General features: G+C 43.0%; 4 protein-coding genes across 4 annotated transcripts; 2 read left to right on the top strand and 2 right to left on the bottom strand.

The window, feature by feature from the left end:
- Positions 1-17: 17 nt before the first annotated feature.
- Positions 18-7,689, bottom strand: LOC306785163 (phospholipid phosphatase 3-like). Its single transcript, XM_079279399.1, has 6 exons — positions 7,258-7,689; positions 4,872-5,029; positions 4,465-4,751; positions 4,313-4,370; positions 1,961-2,137; positions 18-1,863 (listed from the first exon to the last, which is right to left on the bottom strand). Exons 1-6 carry the CDS (start codon positions 7,463-7,465, stop codon positions 1,765-1,767), a joined length of 987 nt encoding a protein of 328 aa, XP_079135525.1. The 5' UTR covers positions 7,466-7,689; the 3' UTR covers positions 18-1,764.
- A 5,846-nt stretch (positions 7,690-13,535) lies between these two features.
- LOC306784177 (uncharacterized protein) lies at positions 13,536-15,678 on the top strand. Its single transcript, XM_079278033.1, has 3 exons — positions 13,536-14,018; positions 14,133-14,166; positions 14,505-15,678. Exons 1-3 carry the CDS (start codon positions 13,719-13,721, stop codon positions 14,888-14,890), a joined length of 720 nt encoding a protein of 239 aa, XP_079134159.1. The 5' UTR covers positions 13,536-13,718; the 3' UTR covers positions 14,891-15,678.
- A 1,900-nt stretch (positions 15,679-17,578) lies between these two features.
- On the bottom strand, positions 17,579-20,349 carry LOC306784057 (tumor necrosis factor ligand superfamily member 14-like). The gene is made up of 6 exons (XM_079277876.1): positions 20,234-20,349; positions 19,712-19,944; positions 18,671-18,710; positions 18,462-18,533; positions 18,110-18,338; positions 17,579-17,925 (listed from the first exon to the last, which is right to left on the bottom strand). The coding sequence occupies exons 2-6, from the start codon at positions 19,907-19,909 to the stop codon at positions 17,712-17,714; spliced, it is 753 nt and encodes a 250-aa protein (XP_079134002.1). The 5' UTR covers positions 19,910-19,944; positions 20,234-20,349; the 3' UTR covers positions 17,579-17,711.
- A 3,818-nt stretch (positions 20,350-24,167) lies between these two features.
- Positions 24,168-27,588, top strand: tmed1b (transmembrane p24 trafficking protein 1b). The gene is made up of 5 exons (XM_079279098.1): positions 24,168-24,433; positions 25,679-25,776; positions 25,862-26,051; positions 26,304-26,471; positions 26,572-27,588. The coding sequence occupies exons 1-5, from the start codon at positions 24,182-24,184 to the stop codon at positions 26,620-26,622; spliced, it is 759 nt and encodes a 252-aa protein (XP_079135224.1). The 5' UTR covers positions 24,168-24,181; the 3' UTR covers positions 26,623-27,588.
- Positions 27,589-27,992: the final 404 nt, after the last annotated feature.

Below are 27,992 nucleotides of genomic sequence, written 5' to 3'. Positions count from 1 at the left end.
CATCAGTAAATAAAGTTTGGCACCGACTCATCCGGCTACAATTGAAATGTTTGTAATGCATCAGTACTAATAATCCAATAATATTGTCGATATTAATGGGACTCTGACATGGGCCATTGGGCTGCTTTTACTTTTGATCCTCAATAAATAAATTTGATAAACAATACTGTTATTTAAGCACAATTGTGAATGCAGGACAATATCTTTAAATGCTGGTGTTGCTTGATCTGAGTACTTCTTCCACCAATGCTATAAAACTATATGTGTGAACCCAAAGTTGATTATCACCCAACTCAGTGGTCCCCTTCAGCATCTTTAAGGCAAATGTTTTGGCTTTACAGCCCACAAACAAAAATCTAAATTCATCTAGCTTGTCAACATAGTGGAGCATCTTGCAGCTAGAGAGATACATACTTTCCTCAGGTGGATGGTGGAGACTGTACTTCTACACCAGTATGATGCTGTATTTCTTTAAACCGTTCACCGTCGTCACCCTTGTCTCGGATGGTGCTAAGCCCAGGATGCAGCGACGGTACCACAGCAAAATAGACATCGCATGATAGCGATAATAGAAGGGGAGGAGATGAAATCATTAGCAGTCTTATACCCACAGTCTACATCCGGGTGTCAGACTAAGCCAAGCCGAAGCTCCAGCTAAGCGCCTAGCAACAGAGCCGACACCGACACCGTATATCTGGAGACCCAGGCCGTACAGCTGGGCCCCCTGCAGGGAAGGGATGCACGGGAGAACCAGAGCCAGGACTGAGCAGAGAAGACTGTCAGACCCCGCTGCAGTCAAATGTTCTAAACGGATGCTCGGAAACACTCCCACCGTTGTCCACAGGGACCGCCACTATCACCACAAAATACAAGTTCCTGTTAGTAGCTTTAAAGAGACAATGATTATTTAAAAAAATCACATTTTTATTGAATTATCTGTGTGCTCTTGGAGTGGTAAGTAGTCTGGCGTCATCCTGTCTGAGAGTTAAAGCGTCCGCACTGTTTCAAACATGATTACATCTATTGTGTAGACATCCTCCGAGTCATTCTCTCATTATTGAACTACACAACACACTGAATGCAAACAGAGGGACACGCACATCCTCCCACATCTAAATGATGCAACACATTAGCAAAATGAGTTGCTTTCCCGCTATTTGTGCTTTTCTTCTCCATTACATTCACTGGGTTTATGTAAAAAAAATAAAAAATAAACAGCTACAGTACAACTTATATCACATGTTTGTATAAAATATTTTACATCCTACGGAGCAAATTATTACAAAGTGTTAATTGATAATACTTAGTATTACTAAGTAATACTAAGTACTAAGGAAATCAAAAAGTGCTTTTACAGTATCATTACAAAATCTGTATATATATATATATATATATATTTACAGGGAACGTATAGAGCGGCAGTGGTTGCTGTTGTCTCATCTCACAGGTCGCCCGAGTATCACATGTGAAGCTACAGTCAAGCATTGTTGTCAGCACCCTCCCTCGGCCTTTCTCCCAGTTGACACGGTTTGTCTTTTGGAGCCACATAGCTCAACTCTCCCTCTCTCTCTCCTCTCTCTCTCTCTCTCTCTCTCTCTCTCTCTCTCTCTCCCTCTCTCTCTCTCTCTCACACTCTGTCCATATGAGGTATGTGGTTTCACTTCACAGGAAAGGTCTGACATTCTTCAAATTCCTCGTCTGTCCAAGGTGAACTACGGGCAGCAGGTGGATGTTGGAACACGGAGGGGTTGGTGGAGGTGAGGTTTAGCAGACAGTGTGGTGCGGCGACAAGGGGCTGTCCAGGGTCTCAGTCGGAGACAGATCTGAACTCGAGCTTTTAAACATGGACGAGATGTGGAAGGCCTGGGAAACACACAAACGCACAGCGACAAACATTAAGCTTTCAACAGACGTTGACATGTGGACGTGCACAAACTCAAGCAGGCGAGGTTATACTGACCACCCAGTAAGCAGTGAGGGCTCCCTGTATGTAGCCTGTGAGCACGTCGGACGGGTGGTGCCTGTAGTCGGAGATGCGGGTCAGACCCGTGTAGACCGCCAGCAGAACCAAGAAAAACTGCAGAGCCGGCCTCAGCAGCCGAGCCCCACGCCAGGTCAACCGCGCCTGAAGGTAGAACTACGCGGCCGAAATGAACACGATGTTATTCAGTGCACAGAACAATAAGGGTGACATCTGTCATTGTAAATAATGACCAAGATTCTGCAGTTAACGCGAGCCATTAGCATTTATGGAAACTCTGTCCTAAGTACAATTTAATACAGATCACAAAGAACAGAAATCCTAAATTAGAAGAGTATCTGAATGTCTCATACTATATTACCGGTACTAAAGAGGTATGTATTTGAAACACTCATATTAGAGATTGGCCTTTACAGTGTTCCTAATTATCCCCATTGTAAGTACATACGTACATATTTTAGCACAATTAACCTGTTTTATACCTGTTTTCTACTGTCAACTCCCATTTTAAATTGCTGTTGACATCATGGTTCTGTGTACTCTTTGGGGTTTGCAGTTGTTTTGGCTTCTTACATTATGTCTGTTTGTATTCTGAGACTTATGTCGGGTTCTGGTCGGCTTTTGTTTGTTTTAATCATATTTTGAGTTTCCTGTGCTTGCTCTGTGTTATATGTGTTCCTAGCGCCGCCCAGCATGTCTTCCCTCGCACACCTGTTTAGTTTCTAGCCTCGACAACTTTGTGATGCCAGTCCTCGCTGTCTTGTCACCAGTGTTTCCGATCCTTATTGCTGTTCCCTGCCCACGCCAGCGGTGCCTTGTCTTGTGATAATCTCCTTCTGTATTCATATCTGTCTGCTCTTTGAGTTCTTTGACAGTTAGTTTGACGCCACTTCCAGCGTTGCAGCCGTATTGGTGCTCCTCGTGTTCTGCCTGTCTTTGTTTCAAAGTGTTTCTACTTTTGTGTTTACCTTGTTGGAAAATACGTAGTTTATTGTTTAGTTTGTGTGTCCTGCACTTGGGTCCACCTGCCTGCTTCAAATGTGTCAGTCGACGCGTTTTGTGCCAATGTTAACTCAACATGTTTATTCCCGTGTTAGGATTATATTTATCATTTCAGACTTATGCCATGCTCACCACTCTGTGGAATGTGTTTGTAAATAAGGACCAATAACTTGATTTTAGGTTAAGGCCCGTCTCCAAGAAAGTCAGAGTACGGTAGTAATGTTGGTAACGAGAGTGTTTTGTGCACTGCTTTTGCATTGCTGAGCGTCTCACAATTTAGCAGGAGCGCCCTCAACGCCTCGCCTCGAGTTGAAGCAGTTTTTTTTACATTGTAATGACTTTTGCTGGATACCCGGAGCTGTGGAGGCCTGGAGGCAAATTAGTGCGATACCGGTAAATTGTCTTTATTAATTTAAACTGGAATATTAATTACCAGGCAGCGTGCAGTTCATGGTCTGAGTTAAGAAAATGATACCGCTCATTCGGTGGTTGCCAAGCAACAATTTTTTAAATGGAGCAACTGCACAAAAAACACTGTCTGACAAGACTTTAAAGCCCTGGTGATTTGGGTTTAGTAGGTTTGTAGGAGAGCATATAACATTACCAAACAAATGTGCACTTATTTAAACTGTCACAAACACACAGTCAACCCCTGAGGGTCTAAGTTGGTGATCTGGCATTAATTCTCTCTTTATGAGATAAATACTGTCAAATTTATTGCAGATGGTCTGAATACTGAACCGAATTCAGTGCATTTGATGGAGCTTCCAAGATCTAAAGTTATGGTGATCACGGTCTTGTTGGTGCATTGGATATGACTTGTTTTTCATCTTCCCTTTGTACCATTTTAACAAGCAAGCCAAGACTGCCCACACACACACACACACACCCGAGATGGCACACACATTCATATTCTGTATGCGCACATGTACATCAGGCACTTGCTCAGGGACGCTGCCATAAACACATATAAATGAAGGAGCCTGCACACACACACACACACACACACACACACACACAATAGAGGAGAGCAGTGAGGCAGTGAGGCGAGGTCACACTCCTCCCACAGCAGAACAAAGCTGTCTCTGTTTTTCCCATTTCTCCTTTTACTCCCTCTCTTTCTCCCTCTCCTCTTTCATTCCCTCACTTTCTGCTGCTAACTGGACGGATGACGGCTCCCTGTTTCATTCATTCTCTCTGCAGTTTATGGAGAGATGGTAATTGGAAATTGGAGAGACAGTAAATTTTGTTTGCCAGTGTGTGTGTGTGTGTGTGTGTGTGTGTGTGTGTGTGGGAGAAAGTGTGTGATAGATGATAGATAATACTCACTGCTAAATAGAGCATTGTGTACATCGCAAAGGAAGCGTGACCAGAGAAGAAGGACTTCCTACAAATATGGAGAAGGATTTAGAAGAACACAGACCAGAAGCATAATACAAAAAACTTTGTACATTAACACACACACACACACACACACACACCTGGCCTCCTCCTCCAACCGGTGGTCGGGCTGGCGGCAGGTCACTGTTGCGACGTATGTTCCAGGTGTGCAGTTCAGCGATGCATAGGTGACGTCGCACACAGACAGGAAGTGCGGTCGCAGCCGCCCGACACTCAGCTTGGCCATGTTGGTCAGCGATTGGCCGACACAGCAGCCAAACAGGAAGCAGCCCAGCTCCTTGTACAGACAGGACACATACAGGTTCCTCACAAAGGCCTTGGAGCTGACGCCTCTGAAACGAACTCGGTAACACTCCCCGAGGGCGATCTGGAGGTGGACACGTAGTCAGAACTGTCATGTTACGTTCTCATCCTCATCCACACATCATGTAAAATGAGTAACGGACGGACTGGCACAACAGGGGTGATCATTGTGATGAGTACTCACAGTGAGGCCGGCGGTGATGATGCCCCCCGTGATGAGTAATTCATCCGGTATGGCCTCTCGATGCCGATAGGGATAGGTGATGCTGGGGTCCCCGCACATGAAGCCCCTCCTGTATGGACTCATTGCCTTCAGCTCACATGCAAAGAAAGGGATGGAAGCTGCACAGGAGGAGGAGGAGGAGGAGGAGGAGGAGGAGAGGGATTATTTGATAGCCCAACGATCCCCAGTGGGAGTATAGACATTCCTCTTTGTGATGGGAAAGTGCAGATGATGCATGGGAGGAGCAAAAGAGGAGCAAAACTATGGAAAAGAAATGCAAGTTAAACAGAACTTAAACATGCATGTCTTTCCAGCTCTTAGTCATGTGGAATCCTGTCTTATCGAGCTGGGTGTCATTTGAAATTGATTCTTGAGGTTTGTGGTTCTGTACACCAAAACCAAAACGATAATCTTTTCAATTCTTAACAATAAGTAAACTGAATTGACTTTAAAACTATGCCAAGCCCCTCAACCTCAGCTTTACTTTGTATCGAAAGCGAACTCGGAAATGTTAACATGCAAACACGCTAAACTGAGATGTGACAACAGATAATAATTACCTGCTAACATTAGCACGTTAACACTGTCATTATCAGCAATGTTAGCTTTTAGCTCAAAGCAGTGCTACAAAGTACAGCTCCACATAGCTGATAACAACTCCTTAAAATCCCAGTGTTGACTCCAACACAAGCAACAATTAAAGGACTTTGCAGAAATAAAATACAGCCTAAAACCAACAAAAGCAAAAAACATGCATTTTTGTATGCCAACTTTTTTTGTATGACAGTTTTTTTTTATACTTTTTGTATCAGCACGCCAAAAGCATTGATGTATACCGAGCACCGGTTCATATGACGCTCTAAGAAGGAGGAAACAGAAACTCATAATAAAACTGGGAATATGAGATGAGGAGACTGGGGAGAGATCCAAAGAGGAATAGTTTTACAGGAAAATAAGGGTGGGAACCATGACTCGTTTTTTTCTGAAAACAATGCTTTGAATTGTGTGTGTGTGTGTGTGTGTGTGTGTGTGTGTGTGTGTGTGTGTGTGTGCATTTCTGTTGATGAGAAGAGAAAGGGGGGTTGTTTGTGACAGTTCTCTTCTCTACAAAACAAAGAGCAAATGCTGCAGCAGATCAGAGCCAGAACCAGCCTCACACTGTCTCCGTTTGTCTCTTGAGTGTCCCCCCCCTCCCCCTCCCCCTCTCTTTCTCTGTCTCTGTCTTGCATGCCTGCACACATACAGTATAAAGAGAGAGACGGACAGAGAAAGAGAGTCTTAACTTAACTTGTCAAATATGTTGTTGATCCACCTCTCCGTCCAGCTTTTTCCAATTAGCCAACATTATATAACCTCCTCGTCATAAGGGCTATGAGAGGGAGCAACAATTACACACACACACACACACACACAGTGGATCGTGCATGTATTTATTTATACCAAATACAATTCCCCCTGGTCCGGCTCTACCCTGAGAACTGGAGGTTGTCATGGAAACTGTAGAATTCCCTGGGCAATGCACAAAGCAGCTGGCACGGAGCGCTCGAGAGCGCGCACGAGCGGAAAAAAAGAGAGCCACGTCGAGATAGATGGAGACAGAACTTGAAAAACTTTCTTTGCCTTCGTTCTCTCGTATAAACTTGGTGTTCATTTGCTGCTCATACTGTGAAGGCCCACATGCCTGATCGTCATGCCTGAACGACGGACACCAAGCGGAACAGAAGTCAGCGTGGAGGTTCACCTTCACCGGAGATACTCTGGGAATGAATGCCATTTTTAAAGGAGTTCAACTGTAGTTTCAAAGTTAAAAATTATACTGTATATGAACAAATATGCAGCCAATGATTACTTTAATTGTTGGTTGATGAAAATATAAGCAAATGGTGGAAAACGCCCTTGATGATCAGAGCAGATAAGACTTTCACATTTAGTATCATGACACAATAGAGAAGCAAATCCTCGCAATTGAGAAGATGGAGCCGGAGAATACAGAATGCAGTTTTGCTTAAAATAAATTAACATAAAAGTATTCAGCTATTTGTTTCAGTTTAAAAAAGTGTTAAATGGGTACAAATACTTTAAATCAGTGCTGTTGACCTGCTATAATCAGTTTATATATGAGTGGACAAAATAACAGAAACACCTCGCTGCAATCCAATGCAAACAACAACCTCCACACCACACCGCATTAATGACCACAGAGTTGTATCAGCACCTCACACCAGACGATTATTAACTTTTGTTACATTGTTTAGTTGGGATGAATTGTATTGGTGATTCGGTGATATTGACTTCACTTCTGGTCCACTTCAACAAAGTAGGTTACAAGTGAAATCATGATATTTACCCAGGCAGAGGCAGAGGAGGTCTAAGCCGACCAGAAGTTTTCTTTTGGATAAAGCCGGACCAGTTATGTCTATGAGTTTATTCCCTGTGCCGTTCTCCATCCCCATCCCTGCTGCGGCCAGGCTGCCCTTGTTGTCCGTCAGTTTGAGCTGGAGGTCCGCGCTGGAGACGACCACACCTGCGCGCTGCACCCCAAATGTATCCAACATGACGATTGGCTGCGGGTAGAAGCTCGGAGTAAAGAACTTGTTGGCATCAGAACTGCATCAGACGGCATCAGAACTGCTCATGTGCAGAGCTGCGGAGAGACTGGAAGTAAGTGGGTCCACAGGTTGGCACAGTATGGTGCTCCCCACGCCACGTGCTGCGTGGATGTCAAAATAAAGTGTATTTTATACGCATTTTAAATTACATCACAGAGTCTGCAGGGCTCGCCCTGACTCGTTGCAGGGCACCCGTCACCTTGAAGATATGCACCACAGCGGAAAACCCCAGGCTGGTTGTGCAACGGGCAGACTCACTCTCTCCGTCTCTCTCTCTCTCTCTCTCTCTCTCTCTCTCTCTCTCTTCCTCTCTCTTTGTGCCCATTAGGTAATTAAGGGTGTCACAATCATTTCCACTAATTAAAATGAGAGGAAGAGAATCAAACGCATCAGTCGCAGTGACGATAGTTGACCAACAACCTGGAAGATATTTCTCCATCATTCACCTTTCACCTTCATTGTATTGGTTATTCACAAAATCCCGAGTCGACCTTGCGCAACAACGAAAGTAAAACTAAACTATTTAATCGTCACTCAAGGATTAGGCAGCAGCCTGGTAATCCTGTTTATATTTCCTCATGTCGGTAAATCTTAGGGACCATTTTCATTTCCTTCCTTGATATCTTTAAATAAGCGTCATGGCACATATCCAACAATGTATTGTCGCAGTGCTGTTCTGTTTTAATGTGTGTGTATGGTGTTGCCATCTACTGACTGAAGTATTGCTAAAATGAACTTTGGGTGAGGGTCAACATGTTGTCAACAATGGATAATGTGCTATGGGAGGAAGATAATTAAGAATCAATATACCCAAACTCACTTACGACCCTGTCCCATATTTCTTTCTTTGGGAGGGCAGTGATTGATTGGAGATCAAAATAATTTTGAGTTTTTTTAGGCCTACAGGTTTCCATTAACCACGTGAGAAATGAGACATAATAGTATTCTCACAGTAAAAACGAAAATGTCATCACATAACTGCAAGTTCCTATATTTACCTGAGCAGTGTTGGGGAAAAAAACCCTGAATGTTTTATAATTTTACTCTCTGCTGTAGGGGGCAGCAAAAGCCATGCCAGGGGAGGTTTGATTTGAAAGAGAGAAATAGAGAGAGAGAGAGAGAGAGAGAGAGAGAGAGAGAGAGAGAGAGAGAGAGAGAGAGAAACATAAACAGAGACAGAGAGACAGAGAGACAGAGAGCGACAGATAGACACAGAGAGCGTGAGAGAGAGGGAGAGAGCGTGAGAGAGAGGGAGAGAGCGAGAGAGCGAGAGAGAGTGGGAGTATGAGAGAGTACTTGTACTTTTCTAATCGTGAAGTGAAAACAGTGACAGTGACTTCCCTGTGGAAAAAGTCCAGCAAATCACGATGGTGGTTTTTATCTTTGTCTAAAAGGCCCATACGTAATCATGACCTCAGAATATCCAGCTATGGATATGAACACTGTGTGTTCATGCGTGTGTGTGTTTATTGATTTATAATTATAGCAATTGGTTTTCCTTTATGAGTTTATGGCCTAGTTTCAAGTCTTCTTCAATACAGCATAATGATGGTCCCAAATAGACGATAAAGCAGGGTATGCTATAGGGCGGGGCTACCTTGTGATTGACAGGTTGCTATCACGATAGAGCCATGTATATGCCATGTATATGCCGGGTCAACGCCGCTCTGCCGCACTCTTAATATGATCCTTCACTGGTTGCAAAAAACCAAGATGGCGACGACCCAAATGCTGAACTCCAGGCAAAACATCGGCCTCCTGACCAAAAGTCCGGCTTTATTTGACCCAGATACCTCCTCTGCTGCCCGACCTGTGTGATTATCTTGCTCTTCAAACTACGTCAGTTACTCTGCCCTTAATGCCGTGGGTGGTTGCGCTGCATGCACACATTACATGTGTGTTGTTGTCAGACATGGAGGAGCTCTGACCAAGCTTGTTACGGAGCGGATTGGCTCACTTCCTCTTATGACAGGTGGAAAAGCGGAGAGTCCTTCCACTACTCTGGGTTTCCTTTACCAACAGGTTGATGATTGCATCAGCAGATTTATGGCCCCACCAGACGCGTAAAAACACGCCCGCAAACACACGGATCACCCCAGCACTATATTTAGCAACATAACATGAAATGTTGTCATGACAAACAATTAAGCTGCTGGTTTCGTCCACAATTGATCTGGAAACATTTGAGGACTTTATCTGTGTGGTTGTGCCTGGTGGTGTGCTTAAGTTCTAACCACGTGTGGTTAGTTTCATTAGGGAACAGAAGACGAGGGTTTTTGCCCCGCTGGAGCATCTGACCTTCTACGCACATTATGTCATACTTGTAATGCTAAATGCTACATTCCTCATTTTGCCTGTTTCAGGCTGACTTCCACATATCCGTCTGTCACTCCCCCACAGAAACCCCTTAAAATGTTTCCCACTGTCTTTTCTCACTTGTCATTCCTCGTGGTGTTGTAATTACTGAAGCAGTTTTTATGCAATGTGCACATCATAAGGTTATAGATTTAGATTTATTATTTCGATTTTATGGGGAAGCTAAGCGTGGTGGAGGAAGTCAAATGAATGTATAAGACACAATGTCTCAGTGGTCTTTACAGACCTGCAACATCAACGCTTCCAGACCCGATCCAAGCTCTCTATGATGATGACAGAAAACTCATCAAAATACAAAACCAGCAAGGGAGGAGAAAGCATGAACCGTTCCGCAGAAGAGGAAATCTAAAGAGCGATTCTCCCCTTCCCAACTGTAGGTGGGAAAGTTAGATAACATGATCAGACAGTTCAAACAGAGCATGAACATGGAATGTATAACAGCTTGGAGGACGTTCAGTTTGATGGAGAGTGTCAGGGCAGGGAGCCTGGTAGAGTTAGATCAGGCTTCTAATTCTATACAATATCAGCTGCAGTACCTCCAAGTACTGGATTACACAGTACATGAGTAAATCTACTTTCCATCTCTTTCCATTGATTGAAAGAAGAAATACAATAACTAACTTTTTAGCAGATTCCGATATACATTCTGATATATTATAATATAGCAAGAACAAAAAGAACATATTCAGGAAATATATTACACACGAAACAAATACTGTATATATGTAAATAAATGCAATTGACAGCACTGACACGTTATTATTTCACATTATTGTAGCAGGGATTTCTTTACATTCAGTGTGGATGGATGGCTGTGAGTCATTGCAGTAATTATCTGAAACGAATTGAACAAAAAACGCAACGACGTAGACTTTAGGAGTAATATGAAAAATGTATGTACAGACAAAATTATACAATATATCATATTGACCGTTTAAGAAAAACAATATTTCGGGGTATTGAGGGATTTAGGGCCATGTTAAAGTGGAACTTTTTCAAATTTCAAACATGTTATATCCCATTGTCCAAAAATATGAGGACACATGAACGACTCCCTCCCAAATCTAGAAACCAGAGTGTTAAAATTCAAATGTGTGATGTCATCAGGGTTAAAGTCTGCTGCTCCATTGACAATGAAGAGTGACAGGTGTATTGGATGACACAGAGAACCCAGGGGGGTGTTCTGAGTGTATGGATACGTTTTCTGTTGCACAACTGAGAACATTATAATAGAATAAAAATCATTTTTGTATAAAAGAAAGAAAGAAAACATCCATTCTGTGGGTCAAAACAATCAGTCTCCCATTCATTGTATCATATGGAGCAGCTCCACACTTTATATAACATCACATGTTTGAGACGTATGCTGAAATTCATTACTCTCTTTGCTCATGGCGCTGTGGTTCATGATGTGGGTCCTCTGTAGATGCTTGTGAAGCTCAGAGACTTGCCATACAAAGATCAGTGTTCTGCAGGAGTCCATTATTTCCAGAGCAGATGCACAGGGACGCATTTAGGTTGGAAGTCGGGAATACCGACTTGGAAGTATTTACTTCCGGCTTGCGATGGATTGCAGCACGATTTCTCTGGTTTCCGGCTTTGATAGAGAGGAGCTCACTCTCCGAGGCCATGGACACAACATATTGGAATTCTTCAGGTGGTGTTCCCCTTTAAAAACAGACAATAACATGTTATTTACTTGCCCGTGACTTTTGGAACTTCAAGAGCCCTTGATCAAACCACAGATGTGAATAATGCAATCTCAGCACGTTGCTTAAGGATTTCCCGCTTTACAGCAGCGTTGCAGCACTGGTTCCTGAAAACTACAACACAGAAATAGAATTACTGTGACGTCTCCGTTTCTTTCTCAACCTTAAGTGACAATGCACTTCTCTTCACATTTGAATTCAGTCCTCATGTACAGACTGAGCTCAAATGTACAACATAGCATTCATGTGCTGTTTTTTTTTAATTTTGACATTTGATACAGTGTTGATATTTAGAATTTTGATAGAAAACCAATCGACTTTTTTCATTTATAATTTATTTGCATATAGTCCGATGATTAGTGTCAGCTTTGCCATGTTTATCTTTCCCAGCAGCACAGTCAACTCACAGTCTAAACATATATCTCTACATATATATGTCTCTCTTAAATGAACCGTGCACTATGCTGTTTCGCAACGACCACAAACATTCCCCTGACATTTCTCTCTTTGCAAACTGTGCGGATCTGATCAGCTGATCTGTGTTTTGATCTGCAGGCCCCGACCGCACAGGAGCGTAAACTCTCCTGTAGGCGGTCGGGGCTGAATGGATCAGCGCCTGATGACATGAAGCCCTCACCAGTAAATACATTGGTTGCACTGAGACACACTGGTGACCAGTTAGTGACAAACTGCATCTTACAGTGAAACTAGCAAAGTATTGTTTGTGTTTTAGCTCTGCTCACCTGGAAGATTACGTACAGACGTATAAATACATCTTATCAATCGTCTCTCTCGTCTGCACTGACGCAAACGCTGACAACTAAGACAAAGACTTAGTGACTTGTGCTTTGAGCTAAATGCTAATGTCATCTCAACATTCTCACAATGACAAGCATACTAAATAAACACTTTTCTTCCACCACACTGTTTTTAGTTATGGCACATACAAAAACCATATTGTTGGAAAGCTTATTTTCTGGTTGATGCTAGCTTTGTGTTAGCTGGCTAGATTTTTGTTGGTAGCATGGAGACCAAAGCTTGTTGGCACTGGGACGGTTGGGACGGTTTCCTGGCCCAACCAACCCCGCTCTCCTTTACCTCAGGAGATGTTTGTTTTTCTGGGAACAATTTCATATCGACAGAAACATAGAAAACAATAAACTATTTCTGATTTAAACTGGAGACACACATCTTGGGCTACTTTTAATCTATCAGTTGGAAGGCTTTTGTAATTTTTACTGATCATTATTTGCCAATATTTCCTTACACACACACACACACACACATCTATTCTCGTCGAGACTTTCTAAGATTGCTATCTGATTGTCTTTTTTATTTTTTGGGATAGATGCCGCTCCCTCTCTTTCTCTCCTTCTCTTGCTCACACGCGCACCTACACACACGCACGCACTTAATACAGTGGGGGATTCCCGTATGTTTTTGCTCAACCGCATAATTCGCAATCTGACGTGTTGTCAGCTGGCACGTGATTGTGCCTGAATAATACCTGGTATATACACCTTGGTGTGCTTTCTTTGGCCTGATGATGAAATACATCTCTTGACAAATTGCACCATTACGTCTCACACACGCACGCGCACACAGCCGTTTCTGTTCTACATTAAGTTGTCAAAAACAGAGGCTGCTTTTTCAATAATGCAGCCAAATGCAAATCATGTTTTAATTATCTCCGTTGTGCAACGTTTGCCAGCCGTATGAGGTTTATCGTGGAGTGAGAACTGTGTCGGAATGTGGTGATACTGGAGAATGCGCATTTTCTCTCCCTTTCGTTTTCCACCGCGCGCGCTTCCTTTGGGGCGCACTTGCGCAATCTGAGGGAGCGCCGTGGAAAGTCTGCGCGGCTCGTTTTCTCACCTTACGTGAAGCGAAGGAGGGGGCGTGTGTGAGACTTTCGAGAGGGAAATCCATGACTTCCGTGTTTTTCCTCCGTGCCTGAAACCCTGTGCTAAGTACAGTGGCCTATAAAAAGCCACCATGGTGCTCACAGACGTGACATTCACATTTAGACGCGGACTGGGCTGTGTGACAACAAGAGGTAAACAGCCGATCACCTGGAGTTACGCAACTTCAAACTGAAGCCTTTTATTCGCTGTATGAAACATCTGGACGGCTTGGACAGTCTCCCTGAAGCTCAGGCATCGTACTGCCGATTGATGGGACACCAAGATCAAGACATGGACGTAGAGTCTCACCAGAAGAGCGGCCGCCGTGGATGCTGCCTGGACGTCTTTCTCGTCGTGTCAATAATTTTTCTGTTTGTGGCGGTGACAGCCGGGGCCGCCGGAGGAGTGATGGTTGTGATGGAGCTGCGGTCCAAACTGGAGTCCCAGCGTCCGTCTTTCGTGTTGGAGACGTCAAAGCTGTCAGCAGACGCAACTGACCCCACAAACAAGGTAAAGAAATGACTCATAGTATTCACATTTTGAACAATTACCTGTTTATTCCCTCCTTTATAAAGTCTGTCCTCGGCACATTTTAATCCACATATATTCTATTTTTTTCAACAGATGCAGAACGTTGTCTATCTGGAATCCACCTCAAGTAAGTCTACTTTTATTTACTAAAAGCAGCCATGTCACGTAATTGTTAGGAGACAGATTCTCAGAATTATGAAAAATAAAAAAATAGAGGAAGCAGATGATAATAATGTCTCCCTTTAGGGCCATAATGTAGATTAGTTTCTCTCTCCATAGACAGAGTGACATGTACAAATCACCCATTTGTATCACTACAGTTCCATTAATGAGATTTCATACGGTTTTGAGCTGTGCCAAATCATTTGAGACTTAAGGCAACACTGGAAAGGAACACAACTATCAAGCATGTTGTTGAACTTTGTAAACATCATCTAAATGAGATGTGTTTGTCTCCTCCTGTAGGTGAGTTGAAGTCCTCCACCATGCAATGGGCTCCTGTCAACTTCGCTGATGTGAGTTCTGTGGGAAGCAACTTCGTGTTTAACGCAGAGAAGCATTCGCTGAAGGCCGAACGGGCGGGGACCTACTTCATTTACGTTAGTCTGAACCTCACATGCACCTACATGTGTGATCAGGGCCTCCTCATCGTGCACGTGGGCGATATGCTCACCTGCGAGGTGCTGCTTCCGAAAGTGGCAGATTCAACACCTGTGAGCAGAAAGTGCTGGACAGTGAGCCAGCTGGAGGGGCAGACACTGGTCGCTGAGATGACTGTACCGAAGGAGGGACTGGGGGACTGGAAACTGGAGCTGAGAGGATCAGGATTTGGGATGTTCCTTGTGGACTAATGTGCACACATGCAATGCAGCTGTCAGGAAGATGCAGATGTGCCCGTTGACCTTCGGGGTCGTGAGTTAAGAACGACACCAGTTTGTGTTTCCTTAAAGTCCAAGTAGGTGGAAAAAGGACAGGCGCCGATGCCTTATTCTAAGCTATGACCACATTTCTTGCGGACTGAGACGATGAAGCTTGGCAGGACTTTTTCAGGTGGAATCTGAAGAGAAATTGCATTTATGACAATGCAAACAGCATGTGGAAAAGACTAGACACTCACCTTATTCTGTACAAATGTGCATACTGTCTGTTGCTCTATATATGATATATTTATTTGATAATATGGAACTATTGATGTACCTATATATATTTATGGACATTTATTTTGATGTATATCACTACATTAATGTTGATGTGCAATACACTGCAAGTTTAATCAGCCTTCATTGAGTGAAATTTGAGTGAGATTTATCGCTCTTTTTTCATTTTATAAATGGCTTAGGGCATAAAGTAGAGGCTTACAAAAATGTGTGATTATGATTCTGCTCCTCAGGGGTCTCAATGGGTCTCAATGATATATTGTGTAGTAAAGGTAAAGTCAGGCAAAAGTATCAATAATCAGTAACGCTCTGCACTTAGGAAACATTTACAGAAACAAAGTCCCGTAAAAATGATCCTTCTGTAATTGTGACTGAGGTATCTGTCATATGTGGACACATCAATTGATAAAAAAAAGTTTTGTTTTCCAAAGATATGTAAGTCCTATGGACAAACTACACATTGTTGAATGTATTTCATCGTAACCCATATTAAACATGAATATGGTGAATGCTGAGTCCGTGTTGGTGTGAACAGTAGAAAATGACGAGTGTGAAAGTGATTGTGAAAAAGTTTGAAGTGGAACATTTGAAAAGCGTACATGTAAGGGAAAGTTCCCTGCTGTTAAGCAGCGCATACCGGGAACTGCATCGACATCACTTCCTGTTTATTTACCAAAAGTGTGGGTTCGGAAAAAAACTCATATGTGGGCCAGCAAACAAACATGACCACACCTCTCATAAACCACATGTACCTGCTTTAAGAGACACAAGCTTCGGCTTTCATTTTGTCAGAGCACGCATGAAGCAGATGGCTCAAATATCTAAGAAGAAATGCTGAATGCAATATGAAGAATTCTAGCTGGTTTAATGAGATCATTACTTCTAAAGCGTGCCTGTGTGTGTACAGAGTGGTTTTTAAAACGTCTGAAACAGCAAACAGACAGATATATGTGTACATGTATATGTATGTACAAGTGGGTCCCTGTTGTGTTTGCATCGTGCACAAACATGCACACAGGTGACGAGACCACTATTCAACTCAACAAGTGGTGGTTATGCACCAAGAAACACAGCAACGCACCGAAGACGCCAAGCAAGTAAACATGGACGTCAAACAACGTACCATTGAAAATACCAAAAAATCGACTTTGCAAATGCTTTATGAGGAAGCGAATGCATTCAAATGTGTTTGACCTCAAGAGCATCACACTGCGTTTTGGTGAGTGATGCTGAATTAAAACCTAATATTTGTATGCTTAAAAGAAATCTCCACAAAAGGTGCATTGACAAGTGGAGTGTGAAACCATTGGTAATTCATATCTAGTATCATATCTTAAACGCTGAATAAATGTGACGTATGCACATTCTTAAAGTAACTAATAACTACAGTGAATGTAATAAAGTCAAATGTACAATGTTGGCCTCTGAAATGTGGAGTAGAGATGTAAAGTAGCACAAGACAAAAAGAAACCAAGTCCATGAAACTTGTAAAAAATATTACAGCACTTGAGCAATTTCCCTTGAAATCCTCCGAAGCTGCGAAGAAAAACCAGCAACAAGACGGCGTGTTTCTGTATGCAAAGCGTTCATGCTCAGGCTGCAAGAGCATCATCTTGTTGTGTTTTTGTTTCACACAGATGTGTATCCTCGTCTCAGGGCAGGAAATGACCCAAATGTCTCAGCAGCTTCTGAGGTCAGTCTCCCCACTCACATTCATTTGGTTACCTATCTGTCTACCTGTCTACCGGAACATGGTTTCCTGCGTCTCCACGCTACTCTCATGTGCTTGGTGCGCTTTGCTTTCTGCGTTTTTCCTTTTCCACCCAAATTCCTTGACAGAATTCCCTCGTTGGTTGCCAAACTCTCCTCTACTTAATTTCTCTGTGCCTCCATATGTCCTTTTTTAAAAAAACATTTGACACCATGCTGCAGTGTGAGAAGAGCTGAGTCAGCCACACCAACCTCAGCAGCTCTTCCCCTCCATCCTCTCCTCAGTGCATCCTTACTCAACCACATCCTGCTCTTCTCACACACACGCACACACGCACACACGCACACACGCACACACACACGCACACACACACACACACACACACACACACAGTGAGAGAGGTGTTGGTGTATGTCATGCAACCGTGTTATGTGGTTAGTCTCATTGTGCTGAAGTTATCTAAACTGCTTCAAAAAGAGTCCTTTGTTTGTTTTGCACTCTTTGCGTGGGCAGCAAGGAAATCTGTTCCGTATCGGCAACAGAATATTTGTTGAAAACATGTTTCTCTTAATACCTGTTCAAGCTATGACCTTATCAGGAACCCAAGCCACCTCACACTTGTTTGATAAGAAACCGTATTTTATTCACACAAAATATGCAACATTGTAGGATTATATAATCTGAATGTCAGATACTTTTTTTTTGACATCACAACCATTTTGATTCAAATCCATTCACTGAGTACGGTATAATTTAGATTATATATATTGAATTACATAACACACAGAGAGGTATAGAATCTGATCACAATGTGGGAGGGGAGGCGTGCAGAATATTGCCTGGAAATATCATAAAGGCCCCCATGAAATTGTCAATAGGTCCTGGGCGAAACTTGCTAATATTGTCCAATGTGACGTAAATTTTATCTTCACTCTGCAGGTGGAAGATCCCAGCCAGAAAACTGTTCCACATATCCTCCCCGCCTGAAGCCTTTGCACGGGTGGTCTGGCAGCGGTTACTGGAAGAAGAAATGCCCGAGACGTCAGAATGCAAAGTCACCACAACATAATGAAGACGGCATTGATTTCAGATTGCCGCTAACGACACAGATGACCACGTTGCATAATGGCTGCACCCGAGTAAGCAGTAAGCACATGTACTCCGACAGAGGAAGGCAGAAAGGAGTGGTGAAACTGACTGACCTTTTTGACCTCATCAGCACTATAGGATCGTCGTAGCGTTCGGTGGCTTTCATGACTTTGTGGTGGATAGCCGAACACTCTTCTGCAGCATTTAATGTCACTTTGGTGTAGAGGTAGTAGTAGCCCTCCTTCTCCACCGACAACCGGCCATGGCCGTCGTAGACCATGTTGTGGGTGACGTCATGTACCCACAGCACCACTTCGTTCTCCGATATTAGATGGCTGGAGCCTGGGATTAAGATGACATGAGAGAAAAGCGTTGTTGTGAACAAAGAGAATTAGGAGGAATGGTTCGGGTGAATCATTGGGGTTGTATTCAGTATTCTGGTTTGAGCGGCGAGACGGCTCTAACCTGTGAGATGAGCAAAGGGTCTCTGTTGGACCGGATCCAGATGTGGTGGCACTGTGGGAATCTCATTGGACTCTGTTCAAGAAAGCAGGGTAAGACCAACCAATCAATCAATGTAAAATCTTCACATGAATTCACGTGACAAATTGACTTTTCACTGATTCATTCTGGCTCATCATAATCAACCATGAAAACAGACGGTAACTCAATACCTTTAGGTCCCACTTGTCTCATTATGGCGCCACCCTGAAACTGGAAAAAAAAAGGTGTTTAATCGGAAAAAAAGCCGGCACACATCTATTCGGCAGAGCAACACCTGACTCATAGCTGGCCAGATGTTTGGGTATGGGACAGGTTCTGGCAGAGAGGATGGTATTTACAGAGGGAAAATTCCTCCAGGGAGAGGAAGTTAAAAGAGAGCGTGAGACTTACAGAATGAATACGTGAGTAATAATATATGTGCGTGTTTGAAAGCAAGATGTCAAAAGTTCAACAACACGTAAGAACAGGAAGTGTCCTGTCTCGGGGAAACCAATAGAAAAGTACACAAAAAGAATGGCATATCGTCATTTGACACTAAAAACATCGAGGCCCCTATTTTAAGAAAAACAACAGAAAATGCATTTTAAATTTGTTTTTTAATCTGAGTTATTGAGTGGTTTCACTTGACCACTGACTTTTGTTGTTATTTAATTTGGTCATTGACGGTAATGCTGTAATAAAGGTATATGAATGCGTCAGCCTTCATGTGATATAAACTAAATAATGTAAAATGTTACGTGTCAACGTTATGTCTCGAATATGAGCAACTGAGAAATACAATGGCTGGTGAAGCGATGAGAGTCATTTTTGGACATTGCACAGGTTTTTGTGTTAAATAACATGCATAGTTTACAACATAATAGAAACACGTAAGAAACATAATGAAACTGTCGTAGAAAAGTGAAGTTATACTGTGGGTTTGCCCTTGAGAGAGAAAAGAAAGGGAAGTAGAACCAGAGAAAGAGTCCATTTAACACGTTTGTCATTGTAGACCTTTAACTAAAAGAGCAAATGATGACCCACCGACAAAGCGCTCGGCTGTGTGTGTGTGTGTGTGTGTGTGTGTGTGTGTGTGTGTGTGTGTGTGTGTGTGTCTGGTTATGACGTAGGGGAAAATAGGGAAATTTCCCAGACACAGATGCTTCTCCTGTCACTCACACATTCACACACACACACACACATACACAATCACATGCAGGCGTCAGCCTCACCTCCGTTTTTTTGTATAGTCTGTAGATGAAACATCCCTCGACAACAAGTCCCAACAGCGTGAGTCCCACCAGCAGCAGAAGGAACTTTTGGCTCACTCTCGCCCATCTCGAACTCTTCCCGCTGGGCTGGGAGATGTAGCTCGCTTGTCTGTCCACCACGAACACCTGGGGGCGTGTGCCCACACCGTCCTCTGCCATCCCACCAGATTACACTCCAACTAGGATGTTAGGGGCTGAAGGTGAAAGGGGGAAAAGACAGGGCTATAGGTAAAGCAAAGAAACTGGGAACAAAGAGGCAGAGAGGACGATAACTATACAAAAGACACAAACAGACCGGGAGGGAGACATGATTAAGACATGGCCTCAAGCAACAAGTGCGATGCAACCAGCCTCTGGGAAACAAGGTGATTTCTTCACACCCTTACTACTGCAAGCACACAAGAAGCACCTAACAACACCTACAATAAATCAAAAAGACATTTCCTATTCCTGTACTTTGTTTTTGTTACAGTGAGATATTACCTTGGATTTCAATGTGCACTTGATGTTTCTACACAGCTCAGTCAACCATTCAGCAGAATAGGGCGGTTTTCACACACACCTCTGAAACTCCCTCGGGATATAAAATGCGAGAAAAGTTCTAAAAATACATGTTAAAATTAAAATAACATCACAAACATTCTCTTATATATCACTGTGTATCATGACTTCTCCAGATGTCTCACCTTCTGAGGAGAAGAAAATCCTCTGTCTGCTTCGCCAGCACTGATCTCCCTCACCTCTTGTGTTTGCTCGCCTGCTGTCAACTATCACTATTAATGCTTTTGAAGCAAGCTAATGTAAGAGGAAATGAAGATGACGGAGAGAGAGAGAGAGAGAGAGAGAGAGAGAGAGTAGTGTGCGTGAGTGTGCGTAGTGTAGTTATCGTTCCTAAGCTGGCACTTCCTTTTCTCACTTTTCAGTTTCTTGCTCGCTGTGTGTCATTTTCTGTTCAACACTTTTGGTTCATTTGTCTCCGTTTGTCTGTCGCCAATTTCTGTTTGTCAGCTGTGTGATGTCTTTGAAACAGCAGAGCTGGATGTGGAGGATGAGTTGAGTGGGGTCAACTTGTTAAATTCTCACCCGTATACTTTTGACCGCTGCCCACGGCTGCTACCACAGCCTTTGCACTATGTCGCCCACGCAGTCTTATTAATTAGCACTTTACTGCAGCAGAGAATTTGACAAAGCCTCTTCCCACACTGTCAGGCTTTCTCACACATATTCATAGGACTTTGAGCAACATGTGTTCATATTTGGGGTACGTTGTGGCTCTCTCGCCTTCCTGCTGAGCAACCTGCACTGATTGAAGATGACTTATGTGTTGCAGAGGTTTAGAGGCTGTGAAGCAAACTGTGGCCAAGTGCAAGATCTCATTATGCAACACTTTCTTTTCCATTACGATCACTGCATTGTTCAAAAGTTGCTTCACTTTTTACTCTTCCTTTTTCCCCTCGTATTTTTTGTCATGGGTCATCATTTATCAATACTTGGCTTCTGTTTTGAGGTACAACGTGATTTCTCCTGCTTTGTCCATTTGCGACATCCCACCAATGCAATTCCTCCGTTTGCAGGTATATGTGGACAGCTGAGCAGAAGTGCAGACATGTCTGGAATGTGTATCGAATATCTTTCTTTCTCTTTTGTTCTTCCTCTTATTCTTTATTATTCACATACCTCAGAACCAAGTATTGTGATAAATACTTTCATGTCCCTCTCTTTATCTTTTTCATATGTGCTGCATGCTACATGTTTTCTTCTATTTCTCCGCTGTGTAACAAAGAGCCAATAAGGTCTTATGACTTATGAAAAGAGATGATTCAGGCTTTGCTGCATGAGAAACTCAATCAGTTTGTTTTTTTTTGCTGTAGGAGGGGGCAGTTTGACATGACAGACTCCACATGTTGAAACGACACGACATCTCTTTGACTCACTTTCTACCCACACACTACACGAACACACACACACACACACACTGTGTTCAGTGGAGATAAAGACTCTGGGAGGACAGACGGAAGTCCACAGACGTGGTTGGCGCCTGTGGTTGTTGCTTGTTAAATGCAGTTATTGAGAGACAGCGATGGACCTGGACATGTGTTGAACCCCAGAAGTAACTTTGAGGAACTGATCACAAAATGATACATTCACGAATAAATAAAGAGGAGATTTATGGAAAATTAAAAAAAACAACAACTCTTCTAATTTCTGTCAGGCTACTTTTTATTTTTTTCATCTCCTCACTTTTCTAGCACTTGTTGAATAATTATCTGTTTCCTATTTCTGCCTAACGTTTCCTGGAACATTTCTTTCTCTGTTGCACATTCAGTAATCTGCTATTTTCTGTGGCGATACATCATTGCTTCTGCCTGGTCTGAATCTGCAGCTATGGGGCTGCTTGAGCCCCATGGGGAGGAGGACGTGCACCTCAGGAGCAGCACAGGTGGAACTAACAACATTCATGATAGATTAATTACATTTAAGGGTCCCAGAAAACCTTTAAAGTGAGCCAGCAGGCACAATACCAGGGCTCTGGCTTTGGATCACCGAAATGATATGAAGCTTTTACTAATGTCACACATATTGTCTAGGTGTATATTTCTACAATTTGCTGCGTGAACACCCTATTTGCTTGGCGCACTACGCTCACCCTCTGATAGTGTTTCATCGGGGCCTCAGCAATTCCAACAATCAATCAGAAAGTGTTTGCGTCGCATTCAAAAGATGACAAAATGACTGTGTGACCGGCCAATGATGACACATAATAAAATCATAATCATACTATTAATAATTAATTACACATCAGTAAATTCATAGGGGTAAATAAAATGAATTATTATGGCTGAATTCCAATTAGCTGCTTCACTGTCATGGCTTACTTACAAAGAGAAGTCAGATTGTCTTTTGTGAAAAAGGCCTGGTGAGTGTCTCTTAATAAGGTTATCGCAAACAAGGGAGAGATTTAGGACTCAGCTGGGGAAAAAATCATAGGGAACCCCAGTAATAAGAGTCTCTTTCACTTCTTATTTGCACGAACTACACAGATGATGTAGGTTAACCCAACTGACCACAGCAGTAGCTGCATTGTGTCACAAATGGAGGTAATGCATCGTCTTGTTCGGTAGCTCAACACATCTTTCAGCATGAGTCTACTGATTACATACACATAAGTCACTGATCATCACATCATTCAAAATATCCCCAGAGTTGTGATGTAAAGATGTGCTGAAACATTATTCAGAAACTGTACAAACATTCATTTTCTGACAGCTTGACAGTTCCTTCTTGATTTACTTCCTACACACACACTATGGGTGGATGCAAACACTTGTAAGAGTTCATGTAACACTTCTAATTGTTGTTTCCTGTGTCAGACACACTCCGTTTATTACAGATCCATTATGATCATTTTCACATATCACAGCAGGGCAGACACAGTTGCAAGTAACACACTTAACCATAGGTTTGTCAGCTGGCAAGAATTGACAGTCGTAAATATTGTCGATGCTTGATAATTAGCACACCTAAAACCAAACCAAGCCATTACTCATTTTCATAGCTGCAGCGTACAAGTGAGGAAGGAAAAGAAGGGCTAGTCACCTTGTTCCTCCCTTCAATCTCAACATTATCTGAAATCCTAATAAACAGGCCCCTTGCTTATGGCCTGAGAGAGGTTTAGGATGCGATCAAGCCCACGATGGGCCAGCTTCACCCCTATAAGGCTCTGGGGGCTTCGGATCTGTCACAATGCACACAAAAAAAACCTAAATAATATTAGAAACATGGCAGTAATGGCACAGAGATGATGTTCATACTAATAGTTACAAAAGACAACAATATGCCTGACCCTGCTGACCCGTTCTGGAGCTCCCTCGTGGCCTTTTGTCTTCCAATAAAGTTGAATGAAATAAGATAAATTAGCGTGATGTCCTTATCAGGGTTAGTTCATTTTTACCTTGGAAAGAGCAAATGGCAATTATAAGATGTTCGAGTTATTATAGTCATTAAAGTGTATTTGGACAGCTGCAACCACAATAGATCTAATGGCACAGTGAAATCTCCAGTCTATGTCTGCCAGCAACAGAGATTCTTCCCAACCTGGAAACCAAAAGAGTGGTTAGTATTAACAAGTCACACTTACCCAAAACATATATTAAAAAATATGAATTGATCTTTTCAATAAAGCCATTCGTTATAAGTTATACATCCTTTATAACGTGGTGCCACTGTGTTTTGTCACTTCAGAGACATGTGACACGCGCAGGTCACACAGTGGCGTCTCATCTTGAGGTGGTTCTGAGTGACGACCTCTTGCCCTGCAGTGATTGGAGGAATATCGCTACTCTTCCTCCTCTGATTGGTCCGCAGGATCGACCCTCGTTCTGGGTCCTCCATCCAATCACAGCATCGCAAAGTTCCTGCTGCGGAAGAGGGATGAGAAGGAGATGGCTGAACTTAGATAGCCCCGTGTTTGGGAACATCTTCACCATGGACCTTCTCCGGAGGAACGAGGGATGTGGAGCGCGACTGCTGGTCCTCGCGGTCGTGTTCGGCTGGTGTTTAGGGGCCGCGAACTGTTTCGGACAGAACCTGGACAGCGAGTTCACGTTCCTGCTGCCACCCGGAAGATCCGAGTGTTTCTTCCAAACAGCAATAAGGAATGGTACGATGGAGGTCGAATATCAGGTAACTGTGTGTGTGGTCAGCAGACATAATCACTCAGCATGTTCACGGTCACGTGCCAACTGCTAAAGGCTCACAACAGCGACACAGGAACACGGCGTGGAAGGCTAACGGTGACTAACCTGTAATGATGCTCCTTTAGCTAGCTGACGTGCTGGAAGTGTGTCTGCATACTCTCACGAGCCAGCTTCAAAGTGGAGCTGTGGGCTAATGGCAGCTCTTATGTCTCCATTGTCTTCATATTGTGGGAGTTGAATTGAACAATATAACAACATGACTCACATTTTCTCACAAACAACGTCGTTCATAGCGCCTTTTGAGCAAGATTGCAATAAAATATGTACTTCCTGAAAGAGAGACGTCCACACGTGCTTCACGAAGAAAGATCAGTGATAACAAAATACTGTGCAGGAAATGACATAATACACACAATGCTCATAGTAAGTTTGAATGAGTCACTATGTGAATGATGGGCAAGTGGAAGTGTCAGACCCTATCAGCCTCTGGTCATCCAGCAGGTTGTTTTTTAAAGGAGGTCCAGGTCCTGATCCTGGTTCTGGTCCCGATATATATCCGTACATAGTATCTAGTAAAGTGTCTATGTTTACCTTTTAGCATGTCTATTTCTGTGTGCATGTACATTGAGAGTGTTCACACGTACTTGGACGTTGTTCCTCTCGTGAGAGTTCATTTCACACTTTGAGTGGTTTTGAGCAGCTGCCTCAGTGAGACCTCCAGTCTACTGTTTGAGCTAACAGTTATCCAGTTATCTCCATTAATCATGTACAATGTTCATCATAATGACTTCGGATTGCTTGTTTTGTCCAAAAACATATTCCAAAAACCCCAAATAGTATCAGTTTACTATCACAGAGGTCGAAGGAAATTCACGAAGCAAATATTCACGTCAGAGGTGAATTTCGGGCATTTTTTAATTGATCGACCAACTGTTTCAGCTCTGCTTCTGTTCAGAACAAAACAAATTGCTTAAAAAAAACATGTAGCAACACAGGAACACGTCGTGTAATATAAAGTGCTATTGTTAACCAGTGTGTTTGTTTAACGGGTGAGTCCCAATACACCCTCTCTTCAATGGCACTCGTAATCTGACTTGTTTGTCTTTGGGGGGGGGGGGGGCCGTTGTGAAGAGGACACGGACCATATAACTGCACTGTGCCCGGTCCCAACTACCAAAAAATATTCTCCAAGAAGGAAAAAGAGTGTATGTGTTTGTGTGTGTGCATCCAGGTGATAGCGGGCTCTGGTATGGACGTAGACTTCGCCATCATCTCTCCAGAAGGCGTCCACGTCATCGTAGAGTCTCGACGCTCTGACGGAGTCCACGTGTGAGTGCTACACCTCCTCGGTCACGTTTCATATTACTGAGCTAGTCGGTCGCTTCCTATTTGACATCGTCTCCTGTTGTTCCAGGGTGGAGCCCACGGTGGCGGGAGACTATGAAATCTGCTTCGACAACAGCTTCAGTCGCTTCTCAGAGAAGATGGTGTTCTTTGAGATCATCATCGAGGGTCAAGGTGGAGAAGTGGGTGGAGATGAAGAGTGGCCGGGATTAGTGGAGCCTGACGGAAGCCTTCTGGAGTACAAGCTGGACGACATCCGGGTGAGATGGTTGTTTGGGGTGTAGAAATGAATTCATGAAGGAATTCTAGTTCACTATGCAGCTGACACACAATGACAAAAATATGACACACAATCAAAACCAGCTCAGAAAATAAACATGGCTGCTAAAGGATGAGTCGAGAGTGATTTAATATTCGGTGTACTTTTGAGTCACTTCCACTTCTCTCTCACTACAGCCACCGTTGTTTTTGTTTTGTTTGAGTCCCTAAAATCTTCCTCTGATTTTCCTCAGGAGTCCATGGACTCTCTGCACAAACGCTTGGAGCGCAGCCGGCAGATGCAGACGGTGTTGCGGGCTTTTGAGGCGCGGGACCGAAACCTTCAGGAGGACAACCTGTGGAGGGTTTCCTTCTGGTCCTGTGCCAGTGTGCTGGTGATGCTGTGTGTGGCCTTCACCCAGGTAAGTGGAGCGCCCGACGCAGAACACGCGCAGCACTTCTAATTTGAGTGTGTCGCACACCGACATCATGCTATCTTTGTGTGTATTTCCCCATCGCCAGGTCTACACCGTCCGTAAACTGTTCGACGATAAGCGGAGGGTCTGCACATAATAGACAATCGAGGACAAGATGTTCAGCTGGTTACCCATTCAGACTTTGCTCTTATTATTTAAATTGAGTCGACATGAACACCAGCATTCGTCGTCAGTTTTAACGGATTTTACGTCTAAAGTCTTGTTTTAGATCAGCTTGTGAGCAATAATTAAATATTATGAGATGATGAAGGGTAACCAGAGGAGGAAGAAGGTTATTTTGATTTCATTTAGTGCCTTTTAATGTCAAATCTCACCACAAACAAACGAGGAAATGCATTTTAAAAAGGCACTGCCTGCATAGACGGAGCAGTAAATATTGTCGCATAACTATGTTTGTGAAACTGGTGAGAGCTTTTTGGAATATTTCGTCAAAGTTTAAAGGTCGGTTTACAAGGGATAACAATGTGCAATGGTGTCGTTGGCGTATTTGTTCTTCCTAAAAGTTAAAGATCTCTCCATCATATTAGCGAGGTGTCCGTCTGACCGGCCGTCAGCTCTTTCGAGACGTTACTGATTTGTTTTCACGCATCGGCTCAGGTCCACGCCGACCTGTTGACCTGTAAGAGTGTAGAATCACAAAGAGGGATGATTTGCAGTGTGATTGCCAATAATGTACATGTCAGTGCTCTTCCAGACAATGGTGTAGTATGTGTGTGTCAGTTCAGATGTGTATCAGGATAATGCAGTGTGAACGTACGGATCGTTAGGTGTGTGTTCTTGTGTCCCTTGCTTCTGTTCTTGTCTTCTCGATGAACAAACTTTCTTTTTTCTCAGATGTTTGTTTGTGTCAACAGAATGTGACATTTTGATTCTGCTCAGACAGCCACTGTGTTTTTTTAAAAAAAAGAACGGGCTTTCCTTACATATTCAGTAGAAGTAAAATAAAATCAGGTTTACACGAGTCATTGATATTAAATACATTTTTTTACACAGGAAATACTTGGTTTGATGTCTTCAATGAATAAAACATGGTGACACAGATTCATCTTTTGAAGTGTGTTTTGTCAGGTCGGCATATTGTGCATCATGAGAAACCTGAGTGCTGTCAACACCGACATGTTTCATGATCTAACGACAGCATATGAGGCTTAAACCACATGTAGTTAGTATCTTTATCTTTTAGACAAGCTTGTTTTCATACAACCCTGCTTGTCAATATGCAGTATTTTCCCCAGAGCCATCTGGAGGAAGCAATCAGGAGTCTGAGAACGTGCACAGACACTTTATTTCTGCTGCTGTAGCGCCCCCTAACGTCTGACCTTAACCTATAAAAACACCGTCACAATCAACGTTGGCATTAAGTTGAAGTTGGTATAGAGTAAATATCAGGTATATTTGATTAGATACTTAGCATGAATTAACTGCACTTGTTGGTGAATAGTAATG

Source organism: Melanostigma gelatinosum (assembly GCF_949748355.1).
Source record: "Melanostigma gelatinosum genome assembly, chromosome: 11".
Lineage (NCBI taxonomy): Eukaryota > Metazoa > Chordata > Actinopteri > Perciformes > Zoarcidae > Melanostigma > Melanostigma gelatinosum.
This window is presented reverse-complemented; position numbering and strand designations above follow the sequence as displayed.